This window comes from Polistes canadensis, unplaced genomic scaffold, assembly GCF_001313835.1.
Source record: "Polistes canadensis isolate GaletaPanama2010 unplaced genomic scaffold, ASM131383v1 scaffold_151, whole genome shotgun sequence".
Classification (NCBI taxonomy): Eukaryota; Metazoa; Arthropoda; class Insecta; order Hymenoptera; family Vespidae; genus Polistes; species Polistes canadensis.
The window spans coordinates 102520-122670 of record NW_014569698.1 but is presented as its reverse complement, the minus strand read 5'-3'; the positions used below and the strand labels follow the sequence as shown (position 1 = coordinate 122670).

The 20151-nt window shown below is 27.1% G+C and overlaps 3 protein-coding genes across 3 annotated transcripts; all 3 read right to left on the bottom strand.

Moving 5' to 3' along the window:
* On the bottom strand, positions 1–5642 carry LOC106788727 (MFS-type transporter SLC18B1-like). Its single transcript, XM_014752222.1, has 8 exons — positions 5041–5642; positions 3320–3415; positions 2517–2807; positions 2275–2395; positions 1977–2200; positions 1712–1887; positions 1248–1416; positions 1–1062 (listed from the first exon to the last, which is right to left on the bottom strand). The coding sequence occupies exons 1-8, from the start codon at positions 5149–5151 to the stop codon at positions 760–762; spliced, it is 1491 nt and encodes a 496-aa protein (XP_014607708.1). The 5' UTR covers positions 5152–5642; the 3' UTR covers positions 1–759.
* Positions 5643–7173: 1531 nt separating this feature from the next.
* On the bottom strand, positions 7174–11914 carry LOC106788710. Its single transcript, XM_014752195.1, has 4 exons — positions 11377–11914; positions 8573–8665; positions 7658–7939; positions 7174–7536 (listed from the first exon to the last, which is right to left on the bottom strand). Exons 1-4 carry the CDS (start codon positions 11498–11500, stop codon positions 7232–7234), a joined length of 804 nt encoding a protein of 267 aa, XP_014607681.1. The 5' UTR covers positions 11501–11914; the 3' UTR covers positions 7174–7231.
* A 5792-nt stretch (positions 11915–17706) lies between these two features.
* On the bottom strand, positions 17707–19641 carry LOC106788708 (protein takeout-like). Its single transcript, XM_014752194.1, has 3 exons — positions 19575–19641; positions 19056–19296; positions 17707–18148 (listed from the first exon to the last, which is right to left on the bottom strand). The coding sequence occupies exons 1-3, from the start codon at positions 19639–19641 to the stop codon at positions 17707–17709; spliced, it is 750 nt and encodes a 249-aa protein (XP_014607680.1).
* Positions 19642–20151: the final 510 nt, after the last annotated feature.

Below are 20151 nucleotides of genomic sequence, written 5' to 3'. Positions count from 1 at the left end.
TCTCTCTCTCTCTTTCTTGTCTTTTCGAGTATCCCTTTTCGATAAATGTTATTTTATAAAAAAACATCTCTATGTTAAAAGATTTTATTGAAAGTTAAAATAAGAGATCGTTTAACGATTTGGTCAAAAGTTAAAAAAAAAATGTTTTAATTATATAATTTTTTACCGAAATAATTATAAATATGAACAAATAAATCATGTCATCAAATTTAATCTATTAAAAAAAGACATTAGAAACAATTCGAACAATTTTGCAGTTTTCTTTTTAATTTCAACGAAATTTCATTTCTTATCGTGAAATTTATTGTTTAAAAATAAAAAAAAAAAAAACAAAAAGTAGAAAAACCAAATAAAAAATTTATCAAATTGCTATTAAAAAAAAAACATAAGAGAGGAAAGAAAAAAGAAAACTGCACGGTGTATTGTCATCGTTCTATCTAAAATTTGTGAACACATCTAATCCACCTGTTTGTGATGATACTGGCAACAGAAATAGAAAGAAACATAATTCGCAAAAAGTAAATCGTTCTTTTGTTTTTTCTTAAAATTATTAAGATATTAAAAACAAAACGAAAACATCTTAGGAACATGGTGAACGCGTTTAAAAAGAAAATATTTAATTTTAATAGAAGAGAGTCATTCTTCAATAATATTCATTCAAATGAGTCGAAAAATAGAAACTTTTCACGAATCGAGTTTCCTGCCAAGAATCTTCCTCCTTTGATCTTTTAGTTGTAATGTTCATTTTTATAAATATCATCACGTTGTCAATTCAATAAATCGTTTGTTTTCGATCGAGCCATAACTGTGAGAATATCGTCCACTGTAAGACGCTCTGGACCATGCTCCAGCCCTGTTCGAATAACTGTTGCATGCTATCAAGGAGTTCATGGCATTTGGCCTGTCTATTGGCACGCTTTGACCACGAATAACACGACTACCATTATCTTTTGATTGAGTACTATCCATCAATGGTACTCTTACGTCATCGCCTACACCAATTTCCGTATAAGGCTTTGGTGTTTTCGAACAATTTGCGAGAAATACTGCAGCGAATCCAGCCTAAAAGAATTTACATTTTTTGTAATTATTAGAATGGAACATCAATAATAGATGTTTACCTAAATCAACAGTATTTTTTTTTTGTTAATATATTAGATATATATATATATATATAATTAATTATTTTATATCTTTATATAGATAGCTCTAATATATAATGTTATATTGAATATAATAAAACTTACGATTATCAGATGTAAAATAACGATAAACATGGAAGCATTTCTAAATCCGATGTTATCTAAAAGAATACCAGCTACACTTGGACCAATAAAAGCTCCTAATGCAAATGTACTCGTCCAGAGACCACTAATCAAACCATAGGTCTCAAGATTATTCGGAAATCCATAAGCTCTACACAAACGAATTATTTTAATTAGTTATATTTTATATTATTCTGTAATTAACATAAGTTAAAGATAGCACCCCTGAAGGTAGGCATCACTTCATAGTTCGTCGATAATTGCAGTTTACGACTTTATTTGTTAGTTGATAATATTGTTTAACACTTTCTATTAGAGTTTCTTCTTTCTATCGACAGATGGCACTAACAATCATACTTATCGACTAACAATAAGTATAGAGTGTTGCATATCATCAGGTGCTACATTTAATTAATCATAAAAATAAATAAAAAAGAGATATTTACATGCTCGTTCTTAATGCATCCGTGAAACTAGCAACCAATTGAGCAGACATTCCTAATCCGTGTATAACGAGACCACAAATTGTCAACCAAATCATGGTAGGATATGGTATGAAGGGTGCAGGGCCTATCAAACTGAATGCAATACAAACGAGTATACATCCAACGACTGTTGCAATCTAAAATACAAGAACAAGAAATCAATTAATCATATTATCGCGTTTAATTAAAAATCTATTCGTTTTAATTAAATATTAAATAATTTTACTTTTGGATGTGAATATTTGTCACAAAACCAACCCCAGACCGGAGCAGTAAGAGCATAAGTGCCACCATTGATAACAAACATCAAACCCAGAACTACGTGACTCAATTTAAACTGACGTAAATGTGGCTCCAATGTTGCTTGCAAAAATCCAATACTCATACTTGTTGCAATTATCGATAAGGTTGCTACTAGGACTCCTGGAATTCTCAGAACCCTGGAGACACCTTAAAGAATCTTTATGTTATTTGAAAGTATCATGAGTAGAGAGATAGAAATAATTTTGTTTATTTTGTATTACCTCCAGTATTGTGTTCGTCTTGTTCACGATTATTATGCACTGGTAAGATGAATGCTGTTGTCACCGCTGATAGAAAGAGTGCTGAACCTAGGACTGCAAATGGAGTCGTATATCCACCAACCTAACAAATAAAATCAATTTCGTTTGATTTCAGTGGCATAGAATTTATTGTTTTTTGTTTTAATTATTTGTCGATATCATATATTTGATGTTTTTATCTCGATATATTTAATTTATTATACCTGATAAAGAGCACCACCAACAGTAGGACCAACAATAAGTCCCAAACCAAAGAATGTTTCCAGGCTGGCAAATGTGGTAGCAACATTATTCGGAAATTCTTTAGCGATAATCGCAAAACTGGCAGTGAGAAAAGCGGCGTTCCCAAGTGCCTCGACAATCCTAATCAAGAAGGAGAGGATTATAAATGGATAGTGACCGTCGACCTTATCCAGCAGACCGAAAAAGATAGCACAAGTTCCTGTCGTCAAGATACCGCCATTGAATAACAACTTCGGACCGATCCAGTTTAACTGCAAAGAGAAACATTTTGTTTATTAGGAACAAAGGTCGTTAAAACTTTATCCTCGCATAAATGAATAAAGCATGCCTGAAAATTTATAATAACTTCTTCTTCTTTTTTTTTCTTGTTTCTTTTTTTATTTTTCACATTAATATTTCTCTCTCGTTCACACCACGATTTATCTCTTATTATGGTGTTCCTTATCAATTCGAGAGAAATATGATCGAAACTAAAACGTCATTAATTTAATTTTTTTTTTTTTTTTTTTGATTTTTTTTTTTTATTTTAATTATATCTAGATTGGTATTAATGAACGAAGTAAGTTTCGTCAGCCACTTGGAACGATTGAGAAACGAGAGAAGTTTCAGATACTTAAAGATGATCGATTATTTCTAAAAGTTATGCTTAAACTTGGCTGATTGTTGAGATTTTTTGAAAATATTTTGTTTTGTTATTATTATTATTTTTTTGTTATTATCCGGTACGTATGTATATAAATTCGTTTAATGATTGTAAACTTACGTGTTTCCCATAAACAGGACTGATGATAAAAACGACAAGTTCGAAAACACCAAAAACCAATCCATACTCGGTCGGTGAGGCGCCCTTTTTTTCAGCCTATAGAAAATGATTAATTACGTTATTACATTAATATAGAAACTGTGTCTACATTTATACAAGGATTTGACCGGCAACGCAGTTTATTATCATGTTGGATTGCAATTAACGGACTCGATTAGATAAAACATGATAAACTTTGTACGCATAATGTATATTTTACACACAAACTTATACATAAATTATGAATTTCTTGCAATTTGGACGCAGTAATAACGTTCACGAAAAGTTTTAGGAAAATTACTGTTGAATTTTTGTCGCGCGATCGTTCGTTTCTTCTTTTTTTTTTTTTATATTTATTTCATATTTCGAATGTGATAAAATCATTTTTCATATTTCTTTTTTACTTTATTCGAAAAAAGATTAATAATTTCGTATTATATCAATGTTGTAGATATATATATATATATATATACTCGTACGATGATAATAAATATTATACTAATTATAAGGAATATATTTATATATATATATCTATATTTAATTAGAAACTCGTGATCTCTCGTTGATTTCTTTCTTTTTTTTTTTCTTTTCTTTTCCACTCTTTCTTTATTTATTTGTCTTCGTGAGATAACAATTTGTCGATACTAATTTAACTATTTCTTGATTAAAAGAGACATAATTAGGATATAAAGAATAGATAATGAAAATAAATGTTCTCTCTTCTTTTTTTTCTTTCTTTTGCAAAATGACGTTATTGCTGTCGTAACCCCTTTAAAGGAAAAATGAGATTTGTTGGTGAGAAAAAATATATTTTCATCACATGAAAGAAATAGTAGAATTGTATCTAATTTATCTGTTTTATCTAATTTATCTCGCGCGTACGTACGTTAACCCTTGAACTCTTCAAAGAATGGTGAGAAAAATATATTCTCGATGTTTTTCCTTTTCTTTTTTCTTCTTCACTATTTTTGAACTATTTTTTTTTTTTCGAAAAAAAAAAGAAGAAAAAAAGGCAATTCCGATCATCGAAATTTATTTGCTCTCACGAACGAGGAGACAATAAACTTCTATACTAATCGTCACGTTTATCATTGAAAGAAAGTCTTATCGAGGATTTAAAACGCGTGCTCTTTCTTCGCTTCGTAAACAACGTGAAAATTCAATCCTTTCATGTTACAACGATACTGATGATAATACTTAAAATATTCGAGAGAAAACAAAAAATAAATAAAAGATAAGTAAAAGAATTTTTTAATATAATAATATTATCACAAATTATACATGTGTCATACCTATAATTACAATTAAGATGTAAAATATTCACGAGTTATAATACACGTCATATAATATGTCAAAATAATAATTTAAACAAAGTAAAAAAAGAATGAAATAACAAAAGAAAAAAATGAAAGAAACAAGAATTTGGAAAAATGTAATCTGAATAATAACATAAAAAAAAGGGGGAAAATGTACGTTAAAACAAATAAAATCTAATCAACAAAAATAACACGAAAATAAATATATTCCTATAGAAATTACGCGTTATACGGAAATGAGGAAATAATATTTGATTAATTCACGAATGAAACATTTTGAAAGCAAGACTCCAATTAGAATTAAAAAAACACTTCAATTGAATAATCTAACAATAATAATAATAATAATAATAATAATAATTTTACCTCTTGAGGATAGAAAGGTGCTTGAAGAGATACGCAAATAGCATTAGCGAAATCTGCAATGCTGATCACTATGAGAGTAAGCCATTGTCTTTTAGTGAATTGTCGCACCATCGTGATTGAAAATATAAATGATCTAAATAAATATAAACTCTACGTATATAGAATAACACTTTGTGACTTTTCAATTAATTGATCGATTTGTTGATGATGATGATGATGATGATGATTATGCCTTGGGAAGCATCAAATACGCGTTCTCGCGAAGTTCTGATGAACTTGTCACTTGTAGTCAATCATACTTGTCTTATAGTTCGTTTTCTATCTCTTTCTCTCTCTTTCTTAAGATTCGGTTGGTCGTTTGTGAAGACTGACGAGAAGACACGAGCGGTTCTCAGTTCGGAAAGCGTGTCTCGTTTGCTTTTAAGGTTTGAGATGTAAGTCGAAGACCACAGGTCGTAGGTCATTAGATATGTTCTCTGCAACGTTATTCTAATTTATTATCAGACCAATGTTATTACCATCTACGAGACAGGAACATTATTCGAAGTTTTGATAAATTACGTGATCGAACGCTATTTCTACGATTAACTTCGTACGACTGAATCTTGTTACTCTAAAACACTTTTCGTTTTCATCTCGAATGTTACCAAGATATTCTCTTTTTCTCCTCTTTTCCATATACTTCACCGGCCCCCGCTATCCCCTTCATCCCCGTCCTCTCTCTCTCTCTCTCTTTCTCTTTCTCTTCTTCTTTCTATCTCTTTTCTTTCTTTATTTCGATTAATTAATCTCTTTCATATCATATTTTCTCTATGTTTGCAACAATTGATATCACATTTTAATAGTAGATAAGAAGAAAATAGTTAAGATAAAAAGTCTCTTCCCACTTTAATTTATCAATTCGTCTAGCGGTTTGATGTAATTTTGTTTTAACGAATTTACTATCATTATATTCATAGAAGTTTGGCCGTTGGAAAGAGATAATATGAAATTATAAGAGAGGGAGAGAGAGAGAGTATGTGTGTGTGTATGTGTGCGTAAGTGAGCGGAGTCAACGTGCTGTTATTACATGTATAGAATACAAGTAAACATAGGAGAATGAGCGAAGTGTATTTACAGGAATAATATCAAGTTTCTATTCTATTATTGTCCCACATACGTTATTTATTTTATTTAAATAGTTTCTATATTTATAAACGATTGTTACACTTTTTTTTCTCTTTTTTTTCTTTTTTTTTTATCGATTTAATTACCTTTTTCCACATTTTATTTTATGTACAAAAAATTTCTTCTTTTTTTCCTTTTATATAGATACAATATAATATAATATAATATAATATATGTTTATATATAATTATAATGTAAAACTATCACAAGTTAGTTTAAAAAAAAAAAAAAAAACTTAGGATTAACATTGCATAGAAATTATTGAATTTTTCCTTACTTTGAATTCCTTGTTTGTTTATCTTCGTTTATTTGTTAATATTGTTGTTTGTCTTTTATGATAAACTATATACAACCGTGGATAAAAAAAATTGTCTAAAAGTGAGAGATCGATATTAATTATTTTTACAATTTATATCGAATATAAGAACCGACGAAACGATTGATCGTTACGTATGTGTATATACATATACATATATATATAAATATTTATATGTGCGTATATATGTGTGTACGCACACGCGTACTAGAGATCTACATAATTCTGAGTTAAATATTACGAAACTCTATTCGAATGAGAAATTTTCTTTTCTTTTCTTTTGTTTTTTGTTTGTTTTATAACAATTTATAGCTAACGAACATTTTTCGAAAACCACGAAATATCGTTCGTTAATAAATTTCGTATGATTTCATTGTACGTCCCGAATAGAATCATACTACACATGTCGTATCCTTGAAAAGAACGCATGCGAGTTATTTACGTGTGTATAAATGATTTATACAAAGAAACAAAAATTTGGAAACACGTATTCCTTTTTTTTTTTTTTTTTAAATTAAGCATTCACACGTATACGAAAATATATAGTCAAATAACCGAACAAAATATAATAATCCATTCGTACGTCGTATACATGTTCATTTTATTTTTCATCATGTTGTTCCTTCTTTTTATGGTTTTTTTTTTTAATTTTTTATTTTTGTTATTGCATTATTGAAACATAAATATATATTTTAATCGTGGATAAATTTATACGTCACGTAGCCAAACTTTGAGCGGTATCTTCTTTAAAGCCGTGTTAAGAAATGATAAGAAGTGTTTGGCAATGCTACTACTAGCAGCCGGTCTCATTTCTTCGATAATCTCTTTCGCATGTTGATTGAGAAACTGATTCATCGCTTGGCCAATTACGTTGTTACCATTTAATTCGTCGTTAATGCGAAATCTTGCATGTCCAAGACTAAAATCTACGAGTAATTTAGTTAATTCCATGTAACGTATACCATCACGTATTTCTATTGATCCTTGTGCACGTGCTACTGCTGCTATGTCACCTAATTCATCAAAATTAATATAATTATTATTGGTATCTTTTATTTTCTTTTTTTTTTTCTTTTCCGAAAATTTTCGTAAATTTTTGCATCTTTTTTTTCTTGTTTTTTTTTCATTCCTTACCAAACAATGCCCAAAAGTCGCCATGGCTTTTAATGGGAAACAAAAGAATGTTTCCAGCGACTTCGTAACGACCTTGCAACTCGACCTTGGGAATGGTTAGATGAAGATCGATTCTTAAAGTATTCAAATCCATCCGTATTTTCGTCGTGTTGTAATTGCCGGCACCGTAAACGGTAATGTTGGAAAAAAGTGCGCTAACTCTGACCGCACCTTGACCATTTTCCATACCCAATTCCGGTATCAGTAATGGCTCGATCGATGGCAAATCCAATTCCGGTATTCCTGGGTTGTTTTGAGAATAGAAAAGGTAGAGAAAAGAAAAAAAAAAGAAAAGAATCAAAAGCAATGATAATTGACTATAATATTAACCGCGGATATATATATTGTATATGTAAATTACGAGTTATGCATCTTATTAATAATTGCAGTTCAATCTTTTTTTTTTTTTTTTCTGCTCTTACGGAATATCACTGTCTTTCTTGGTCGACTGATGGATGTATTATGACATATTAATAGCAAATTTCATCATCTTTAAAAAAGGGGTAAAGGAAAAATGTCGAAGCTACGACTTAACGTTGATTTACGTAATATTTAATATGAAAATACGACGTATATTATAGTCTATCTCTTTCAATAGATTTTAAAATTCTCTATCACATTAATAATTACCACAAAAACAAATTATCTAAAATTGTATGAAAGTGTACTTTAATAAAATTGCAGTTATTAATAGCACTGTCTTGTTAAGTTGCAACAATTGGTGATGCTAATTAACGGCACTTTCAATTGTAACGTTACGTTCTCAATAATGGGTTTCATGAATCTAAGCGTTTTTCTTTCTTTCTTTTTTCTTTTTTTTTTTCTTTTCTTTTTTTTTTTTACGAATGGTGTTAGGTAAACCTTTTTATACCTCACCTTTCACTAAATACGGTTTCAGATGGTTAAACAATTTTGCCACGCATACTTCAATTTTGGGATCCTTTTGTGAACATGGTAATACGTATTCCGCTGTAAAAAAAAAAACAAAACAAATTATATTTTTAACACCATTTATCGTCACTAATTATTGTTAATCAATCGGGTACATTTTTTTTTTTCATTATTCACGTGAACAACTTTAACAGAATAAACAACAACAACAAAAATGTATACACTTTTCATAGATCTTTTCGTTCAAATACAAGGCTAATAGACACAAAAAAATCGAAAGATTTAAATGGAAGAAAAAGAAGTAGAGAAAAAGTGGCAAACTTTATTATGCTAATTAATAATTATTATATTAATTATTTTTACTATTATATATTTATCTAAACATAATTATAAATCTTTCATAAATTTGCATGATTCTTCGTTTTTCCGTAACAAAAAAAATAGAAAAAAAAAAAATCAGATTTCTTTAACCAATGAATAGAAAAATAAAGGATCGTAGTATTTAACTTCCGGATTTATTCATTGAATTTATTTAAAGTCTCGCCTTTTGATAATGAAATAAATCGATGAAAGGAGAAAAAAAGAAATTTGAAAATTTGTCAGAGAGCAATTAAAATTCATCGATCATACTTTTATTCACGACAGTCACGATTAATTGTTATTTCTTCTCACGTAAAAACGTGTTTGGTTTCTCCGACTACGACTACGACACGACGATGACGACCAAGGTCATTTTCAAGGTATCATACAACTTTTCACTCTTGCTAATAGTTAATTTTATTACTACTTTTTTCTCTTATAGAATTTTATCCCYCCCCCCCCCCCCATTGAAATTATTCGACGAGATCGATGCTAATCGATAAGATCGATCGGGTCGAGGTAAAGTCTTGACACTCGCGAGCCTATCTTCCATTCTTTTTTTTGTCTCTTGAACTTGTTACGGTTGCATCGATCGATACCGAATCGAAACAAATATAATCGAACAAAACAACAAGAAAATATTAAAAAAATAAGAAGAATAGGACTGTAAGAGACACTTTGATCTGTACATATATTTTATTCGTAACGTTTGATTTTTAGCAGCACGTGGTTATTAATGTCATCGTCATTGTCATATTCTTCACTCGTTTATGTACATTTTCGTCATTACGTAGTATTACGTGATCCATTGGAATCCACGAAGATACAAATGCGTCATTGCCACGACGAAGATTACGTTATCACTTTCACTCATAACTATGTCTCTTTCGTACTCTTTAATTTTGTGTACACTCTTATTATTATTTTTGTTTTTTTTTTTTTATAGGAATAAGTAGGTCGAATAATCGTCGAAATTAGAGCCCGTCGTATTAAATTAAATCTTATAAATCACTGATAGACAACAAATTGGAAAAAGACAAAACAAAACAAAAAAGAACAATGAAATAAAATCAAATCAATTTGCAATTCTTTTGATTCGAATTTAAAAAAAAAAATATATATACAAATATTTTTTGATAGTAAAATTTCATAGTAAAATAATAAATAATTTTATATTACTGAACACACACACACACACAAAATGTTAATAATAATAATAATACAGACGAAAATTTCTTTTTATTTTTTATAAGATAAAATTTAGAAGAAAAAATGAGGTGTATACGTGTTTTGTAAGTAATACAAAATTTGATATATATGTATGAAAATAAAAAATATTAATATATGATAATATAGTGTAACTAGAACGAATTTAGTTAGGGTAGAGTAAAATTTGGGAAGAAAGGTGTCTACGCTCTTGCAAGTAACAAATACTCTTACGTTTTAACGAGTTGAGTTTACGAACAACTCAGTACTTTCTCCGAGCGATCGACGATCCTCCGCATAAAGTATTATGTAATCTCTGACATAACCATCGCCACGCCATCGAGAGTTGTTACGCCATGTTCCATTATATCATTATATTGACGGGTAATGTGTTCAGTGCAATTCGATCTACCTGCCAAAATCCTCGAATCCGTTCCCATTCTAGTTCGATAAACTAAATGTACTCGTGAACTGACCTAGAATCCTACTCGACCTCGAAAATTATTCTAATTTTCATTCTAACACTTTTGTCCGATCTCAATTGTCAACAATATTTTCTCAAATAAATGAAAAAAAAAAAAAGAAAAAACATTTCGTTTTCGTTTTACGATTAAAATGTTAACGCGTTGAAATTGTATAATAAAAATATGTAAAAAAGAGAAAAATAAATTAAATGTTTATTATATTGTGAATATAAAAATTCGTACGTTTAATATAATATAATATATGGAAGAATTTAATTGAAATATGATATAATAAGGGTAAATATTAACCAACATGATGGGATTCATTCATAAAATGTATTAAGAATAATGTTACGAGATCGCGCACACGTTGGTTGGTACGATTATGATCCCACACGTAAGGAAACAAAACAATTTCTCTCTTCCTAGTTTCAATCCGAGACTATTTATCGTACGTAGAAACGTGTAGGTAAAATGTACGTGGAAACGTGTGAGACTCTACACGAGGATGCTGAAACAAACGAACTTAACTTTCACCGATTCCCTCCGAACTTACTATTACCTAAGACCGTAATATAATAATATAGATTTATCTAGAGGAAAAAAAAAACATTTATTATACAAAATATATATATATATATCTTATTTTTTTGAACGTAAGATCTATAAAAAATAAAATTATTAATTGCACACACGCGCACACTTATAAGAGAAAAAAAGAAACAAATTATTTGCAAAATGTAAAAAAGTAAACCTTACGAATTTCAAAATCCGGCTCGTTGACTGCAGGATCATTCAACTTGAAATCTTGACAAATGATGGATCCAAAAAATACTAAGTTTAATAATACGATGACATTGATCACATTCTTCAAACAAATCATTTTCGATAACTTGTATCCTTAGAGTCCTGTTGAAGAAGGATCGTTCCTTCCAAACAACTATCGGAAACTCTTTAGAACTTCTTTTTATTTACTTATTTTTCTTTTTTTTTTTTTTTTTTTTTTTAATTTTTCTTTCTATTTATTATTATTTACACTTATTTTCCGAATGATGATTATTACAAACCCGGAAGTATGAATTACGTTAAATAAATTCAACGTTCACTTCTAAACTCTTAATCCATCAGGACCATTATTTTATTCGTTAAAATAACAATTTAATTTGTTTGTTTAAACGACCCAACGAAAAAACAAATGATGAAAAATATATATGTGAAATGAAATTTTGTAGGAATATAGGTGATTGGAAATGGACCAGGTAAGTAACTAGTTGGTGGCTTTACGTTATACTAAAGACAGTTCCCCTTCATATTCTGGCTTATATGCGAGAACCCCCTACTCTTTTTAATACTTCTCCAACACAACTAGCGAGGTTTAAGAGCTTCGTCCATAACCGTCTCTCTCATTCGCTATTTTTCTTCGTTTTAAAAAGAAACAAAGTATAATGTTACAATGTGTATGTTTATTATTTATGTGTTTGTCTGTTGGGTATATATCATCGCGTGCACTTTTTTTCTTTCTTTCTTATACCTCCTCGATGGAAAGATTAGTCTATCATCGAGAAAATGCCAGACTTTCTTTATTTAATCTATTCGAATAATCAAATCTTTTTTTTTTTTTTCTTTTTCTTTCGGTATAACAGACATAATCATTGAAAGATTAAAAAAGATTTGCTAAGTTATTCACGAGCTTTGAATATGCATTTCAATAATTTGATAGTATTTGGGGTATATATATATTCAATTCAATTATTCAATAATTTGTATGTGAGAATGTTTCTTTTTAAAAGATATTATATGGGAAAAGAAATAATATTAAATAAGTGATTTAATTTTAATTATGAATTATTTATGATATTTAAAAAAAATTATACGTTTCAGTAGATTTCATTTATCAATATGTTTTTAATTCAAATATCAAAAGTTATTTGGGAAAATAATTTTTTAATAAAATTATTTAGATAATGAAGTAATTTTATATAAATTTATGTTTATTTTCAATTATGTTTAAAACATTCATGAGATTTTTGAGTATATATATATATATATATATCGGTATTTTTATAATATTATTATATTATCAATTTAAACATTAAGTGATTTTGTGAAATCGATGTAATCAAAAATTATTTACATTATTTATTATTAGACATTTCTTATGTTTATTATATAATGTATTTATTATTAATGATATGTATTAATTCGATTTTTTCGATTTTTACCAAATTTAGTATTTATTTAGAAAGTAATCATTTATATGTTATTTTTGCGAAATAGACTTTATTATTTTCGTTTAGATATATTTACAATGAATTTAAATTCAAGTTAGCGAATTATGTTGCTATATCTATTAATTAGATTTTAAAGTATATTAATGTGTAGAGTGTTGAGTATATTAATGAACACGTTAAAATAAGGAAAAAAGTACTTACAAACATATACTCGTTATGACATATTTTCTGAATTATAGTCATTTCTTTTGGTAGATTTTGTTTTTATGACACTTCTGACTTTTTCCTGTAATTATTTTACACGAACATAATTAAACGTAGTCCAAGACTGGTGTATTATTATTGATCATTCATCGGATCAGTTTTTTCTGAATGAGAGTGAATCATAAAATTTATTTATTAAAGGAAAATTTATATAAACTATTTTCTTGAGTTTATGACAGAGAGAGAGAGAGAGAGAGAGAGAGAGAGAGAGAGAGAGAGAGAGAGAGAGAGAGAGAGGGAGAGATCATTNAGAGAGGGAGAGATCATTAAGTTTATTTATTAAAAGAAAATTTATATGAACTATTTTGAAAACATATTGTTCTATATATTAATTGATTATATATATATATATAGCAAGATAAATTTTTAAATGAAAGACTCTTTAATAAATGTAAAATGATCGTGGGGTGTCAAAATTAATTGGTCAGCACAATTACCTGATTTTATATTCGTTGGATTTTTGTTTGCGAGAGGTTAAACTTAAATCTTCGGTTTACAACGAGTTCGTAAACGATATTGAAGAACTACGATATAGTATTCAAGAGTCTTATAGACAAATTAAAATAATATCTGGTACTAATTATGTGGCCACTTCGAACAGTTTCTATAAACACAATTAAATAACAGATTTTACATAAAAATCGGCTATAATTCGGAAACAAAGTTATATCCGGTTATATCTCTGTTATATATGTTAATATGAACTTTGTATTTTTTTTTTTTTTTTTTTAAACTTTATGTCCACATTTTCGAGAACATCCTGTATAATATTTATGATGCAATTATCAAGAGAGTGATTTTTTAATAAATACAATATTATTTATGAGATTATTCACAAAGAAAAATAAACTTATAATAATTAATATAATAATTTATTTCAACATACATTTTTTAAAATCAATACATTAATCAGTATAAATCGGGGTACATAATAAACGTGGTTATGACTTCTTTACATTTGCTTGTAATTTTCTATTATTTATTAGATATAAAATTATGTTTTTATTGAGTAAAAATCTTTCTGCTATATAATTTATAGTGTATCAATGTATCATTCATTTTTTCTCACACATTGAACAAGTATATATATATATATATATTTTTCAAACAAATAATACAAATCTATATACTAATAAATCAGTGAACATTTCAACATTACGACCATCGTAATCCTTTTTTTGTCGAATGCATATCTGATTATTAAGGTTTGTTTTATAAAAAGAAAAGATCATATAATGTAAGATAATTTATTATTCTGTTATTTCTGTTATTTTAATTATTAAAAACTAAAAAAAACACATGGATAAACAATATAGGTCTTAAAACTAAATGATTGTAACAATAACGTAGCTATCTAAAGCGTATAAATGGTATTATAATAAATGAATATAATATGAAATCAAAATTTAATTTCTAATATTTGTCTTCATTTATATTATTATTTGTGTTAATATTATTGAAACATAAATATTTGTGTAAAAAGAAATGAAAATTCATAACAAAATCGGTCATCCTTCCGGAAGAAAACATAATATTCCTCAATGGTGAAGCTTCTGACGCTTTCAAAAATTCACGTGTGTTATAACTGGCCATGAATTTCGAACGATCTATTGTCTATCCAAATTCGTCTTGCGTGACTCTCCATTATTTATAATCGCATTATTATATTGTCATATATTACTATTTGTCCTTCTTGTGAATCTTACAAGAAAGAAACAACTCACTCCTTTTTTTCTTTACTAGCCTTCGTATTTTTATTAAGTCTTCAATAATCGACATGGAAAATTACTAGTTAGTAATTATTATATCTTCACAAAAAACCACAAACGCTGATCTAGAATAATAAGATTTTTTTTTTTCCTTTTATTTTTGTTTTATTGTTAATGTTGATCGCATAATATGTGAAGTTTTTTCTACGAACAAACGTGTAGGAACATGTGAATTTTTCTTGAATCAACGTCATACTGAAATCATAAACGAAGGAAAATATCATCGTACAATAGTTATAAGAAATGCATTACATGTTTTTAATCCTTGTATATGATACATATATTATATATAAATTGTAGCTTGTTCATATTACAATATTTACATGACAGGTAACAAAGAAAGAGATAGAGAAAAAGAGAGAGAGAGGGAGAGAGAGAGATAGAGAGATAGAAATGTAGAGAAAGAAATAGAGGCACGAAGGTTATTGTAAAAGTCAGACAAAGTTCTGCAATACTTATAATATAAAACCATTAGATTATTATTCTCCTCGTGCAAACTTCTCGAACGTTGATGACTCGATTTGTAAGTTCGTTCGTTAATATCAAATGCTAGTAGTTCTCTCCCAACTACTGTATATAATATAATACAAATTTTTTATTTTTTTTTGTTTTCTATTTTTCTCTCTATATGTAAACGTATAACAATATTAAATATAAATATTATACGATTTATAATACACAAAATATGAATTTTTAGATTATGAAGTTTAGATTTTAGTTCGTGTTTTCTTTTATTTTTCTAATATTTTTTAGATTAATATACATTTTTTTGTAATATAGAAATATATATAATTTTTAGTTTATATATATATATATATATATATATATATATATATATAAGATCGTAGTTTTAAAAATGAAATATTATTATTTTTCTATTACATAACTCACTACACTTTGATAAACAATAGAAGATATTATAATATCTTCTCAATCATTTCTCCTTGATACTTTTTTTACAATGCTTTAGAAACCTGTATATCGTGGTTATAATTGCTGTAATATATATATATATATCATTCTTCTTCTTCTTCTTTGCAAACTGTGTAGTTTTCCATATTGATTTTATTAAATCTTTTTTCTTTTATTTCCTTCTCTTTCTCTCTTTTTTCTCTCTCTCACACGCACACTTTGCCCTTTCCAATCATTTTTTGACTTTTCAAAAATATTTTCTGTTATGCAAATACTGACGTTTTATTCTTTATTTATATTTCAAGATGTTTTTTTTTTCAACATATTTCAATATTTTCAAGGTGGAAAAATAAATTAAATTATAATATTATGAAATATACTGATATTTAGATATAATTAAGACTTGTTTAATTGTGAAAGTTCATTATTCATAGATTTGAATAAAAGGTCAGATTAACTAGTTCTTTAAATTAAATTAAATCAACGTTACTTCATCTAACAATAAATCTTTAATATGCGAAACTGACATGTGCGTGCGAAAACGTTTAAAGAGTTGCATATCATAAGGCGTTCATAAATAATATCCGAATTTTGTAATTTTATTTATATTTTGACATCCCTATTAACCTTTTCACGCCTATAAATATATGGGATCTAGGAAATAAAATTATGTTAGACACGAAGACCAATAATATATATATATATATATATTCAAATAATATTAAATTCATATAAGATTATTTGAATTTATGTGATTTTCAAATTTGGGTCATATTTATTCCAATATGTTTATTTAAATTACACACAATTTATTTTAATTACATTTACAATTTATTTTAATTTATTTTAATTACGCACAATTTTAATTACACAATTTATTTATTTTAATTTTTTTTTAATCTTACATACTACGAAATTAAAAAAAGTAATTAGTTTCTCTTTCATTCGTTTAACATAAATAGATATTACATATTTCACAAATATTATTTGTTCTGCTGTCCGTTCGCCTCGTTACACATCTTAAAATATAAATTCATAATACAGGCATTGTTGACAAAAAAAAAAATCAAGACTGCGAATATTAAAGAACTTGTCTGCATTCATTTCAACGAGCTTTAATAAGCGACTTACAATTAATTTCTATAGTAGAAAATATATTTAAAAGAATATGTCATCGTATGCTGTATATATATATATAAATGATTAATTAAAATAATAATTAACATTAATTTATATAAAAAAATAAAATACATTTTCTCATAAAGTTTGTTATAGCCTAAGCCTGCAGAATGATTAACCGTTCTACAAATACGTAAAATAGTATTAATCGAGAAAAATTAATAGTTATGCATAAATTCAAATTATTGTACGATTATAATTAATATACGTGTTACCGTTACTTTGTAAAATCCATTAATTCGTAAAATAACTATTTAAACTCTGAAATAATTATACTGACCTGTTAAAGTATGTAAGAAACCAAAATTACATACTTCAATCAAAGCAATATATGAATTTAAAAGATGCGAATAGATGTTTAATTATTTAATTGTTTTTTGATCTTAAATATAAGAAAAATATTCTTCGATCTCGTTTCGAGAGAGAGATACCTGCACTATTATAAATTCAGAAATAAAAAGTATGTGTGTTTCTTCGTTTTATACCCTTTCAAGAAAAGATTATCTAATGTCGCGAGATAGAATTAGTTTCTCTATTAATTTAATGAATTAAATTTCATTTCTTTCGAAAACTGTGAAAAGAAAAAGAAAATAATCGCAAAGAAAAAGTACCCACGGGGTTATTTGTTTTTATATTTCTCTTTTTCTATTCTCTTTGAAAATAATAAATATTATATATACACATTTATTATACTTATACAGTCTAGTTTAAATTTTACATAATAATTTATAATCTTATGGTGGTAGCAATGTGTCGATCGGATAAATCGTAAAGATCTTATCTATTATATTTTTAAATATATTAGAAACATTTTCTTCTAAAGCAGGTTTGATCTCATTGATAATTAATCTCCAATTATTATTTAAAAATACGTTCATTACTTCCTGGAGTATTTTGTCACCGTTAAACAAATTATCTAAGTGTACATGTATGTTACGTATGTTATAATCGATGTTCAAATAATTAACACGAAAGTGTTCTTGATTCGTTTTAGGTTCATGGTAAGGTTCGAATTTAATATTTAAAGTATAGTCAACGTCGGTTAAATTAAAAGAAGCTGTTCCAATCCCTGATAGTGGTAACATCATAATTTTACCGTCCAAATAATATTTCGAATATATTTCGAAATGTGGAATATATTGTTTTATTTTCAATTCATTTGTCTCCATCTCGTACCTTGTAACAAAAAAATTAATCTTTTATTATTAATTATATAAAAAAATTGATTGTGCTATTATTATTATTATTTAGATAGTTTTTAATTAATATGACCGAATGTGATCGTTGGTTCATTTGAAATATGTTGCAATCAATAAATGCATATAATAATACACTAGATGGTTTGAAATTATAGTACGTGACATTAACAATACTATACTATTTCATATATATATATATATATATAGAATATATATAATGTAATTTTTATATAGAAATAAAATATTGAAAATAAAAATATTTGTTAACGATCAACTCAATAAATATGTTGCAATCAATAAATGCATATAATCATTCAATAGAAAGTTTGAAATCAGGGTACTTGAATTTAGCAATACTATACTATTCCATAATATAATATTGGATTGTTCGGAAAGTAATATAATTTTTCATACAGAAATTTCGTTAATCTCGTTTACTCTAATGACTAATCTTATTCAAAACCTCAAAATCATTTTATATTATAGCAACAGATATTTCAGACGTGATTTATTCGATCCGTCAAGTAAGTAGTTTGTTTTTTTACGATCGCATCAAAAATGGAATATCAAAATCAGCGTTTTCGTCATATTTTGCATTTTTTATTACCGTAAGTATAATAACGCAATGCATGCGAGAACAAACTTATATTTTACAGAGAAGAATTCGTTACGTAACAACTGAGAAATTAAATTTATCAAATTCGATTGTTAACGATCAATTAAAACATCTTGGATTTTGAATATGAACAAAAATTATATTTTTATTTATCATTTATAAGAAACGAAATATAACGAAATTATTTTTCGAACGATCTAATATTTATATATTATAAATTTGTTAATAATAATTTTCTTTTATTATATATACATTTCAAATTACTTACTTAAATTGTTTTACATCGCTATTAAATGCATTGAAAATTTTAATGTCCGTGAAAGAGGAGTTTATAGAAATAGAACCACTTGTCTGATTAAAATCTGCTCGATCGATATAAAATGGTTCGCAAGGTGGAATATTTAATTCTGAAATTCCTTTATTTAAATATGGTTTCAATTGTTTCATGCTTTCTTTCATACATTTATTCAAATATGGATCTTTTCGGTGACATATTTTAAAGAATGATGCTGCAAAATGAATTACATTTATCAAACACAAATATATACAACTATTAAACGAGAATGTTTTCTTGATAATAATAGAATGTTCGATGTTCCACATACGCTTATGGTGGCACACACTTGCGTGACACCAAAGTGGAATCTGAGTCACACTGTTTAATACGATCGCAACAGAGTGATCTAACGCGTTAGAAATTTCATTTAAATCTCGTCGTCTCTTAACGCTTTTTAATTAATTTTTTTTATATTTAATAATATTATAATCATGTGTTTTCTCTACTCACGTAATTGCGGTACATTATTACCAGAAATACAGCAGACCAACGTTAAAAATAATATCGAATACTTCATCGTGGTGATCGACAATGAAATTTTCCTAACGAAATGATTTTTTTTTTCATCGTAATCGAGCTAATAAAGAACCGACGAAAATTATTCGACCTAAATTGTCTGCTGTGTAATGACATTTTTTATTGAAGAATCTCTTACGTATTTACGTTTCATCATTATCTTTTTTTTTCTTTTTCGTTATTCGTGTTAATCAACTCACCCAATTAATGTTTACAAAATAAAAAACAAAAAAAAAGAAAATGATAAGAAAAGAGAAGACTAAATATTTTTAACAATCTAGTAATTAATGTGACTAAATTAACTAGACGTTACTAACAAACTCGATCGGTAACCTTGATCTCTATAACATACATATACAACTTTCTTTTTTATTTCTCTTTAAATTCCATGTTTTATTCGTACCATAATGTTAAAATGAAATAATTTTATAATAAAAAAAAAGAAACCAAAATATTCTTTTAATTATTTAATTATTAATTATAATATAATTTTAACTCCGAATTTGTTGTT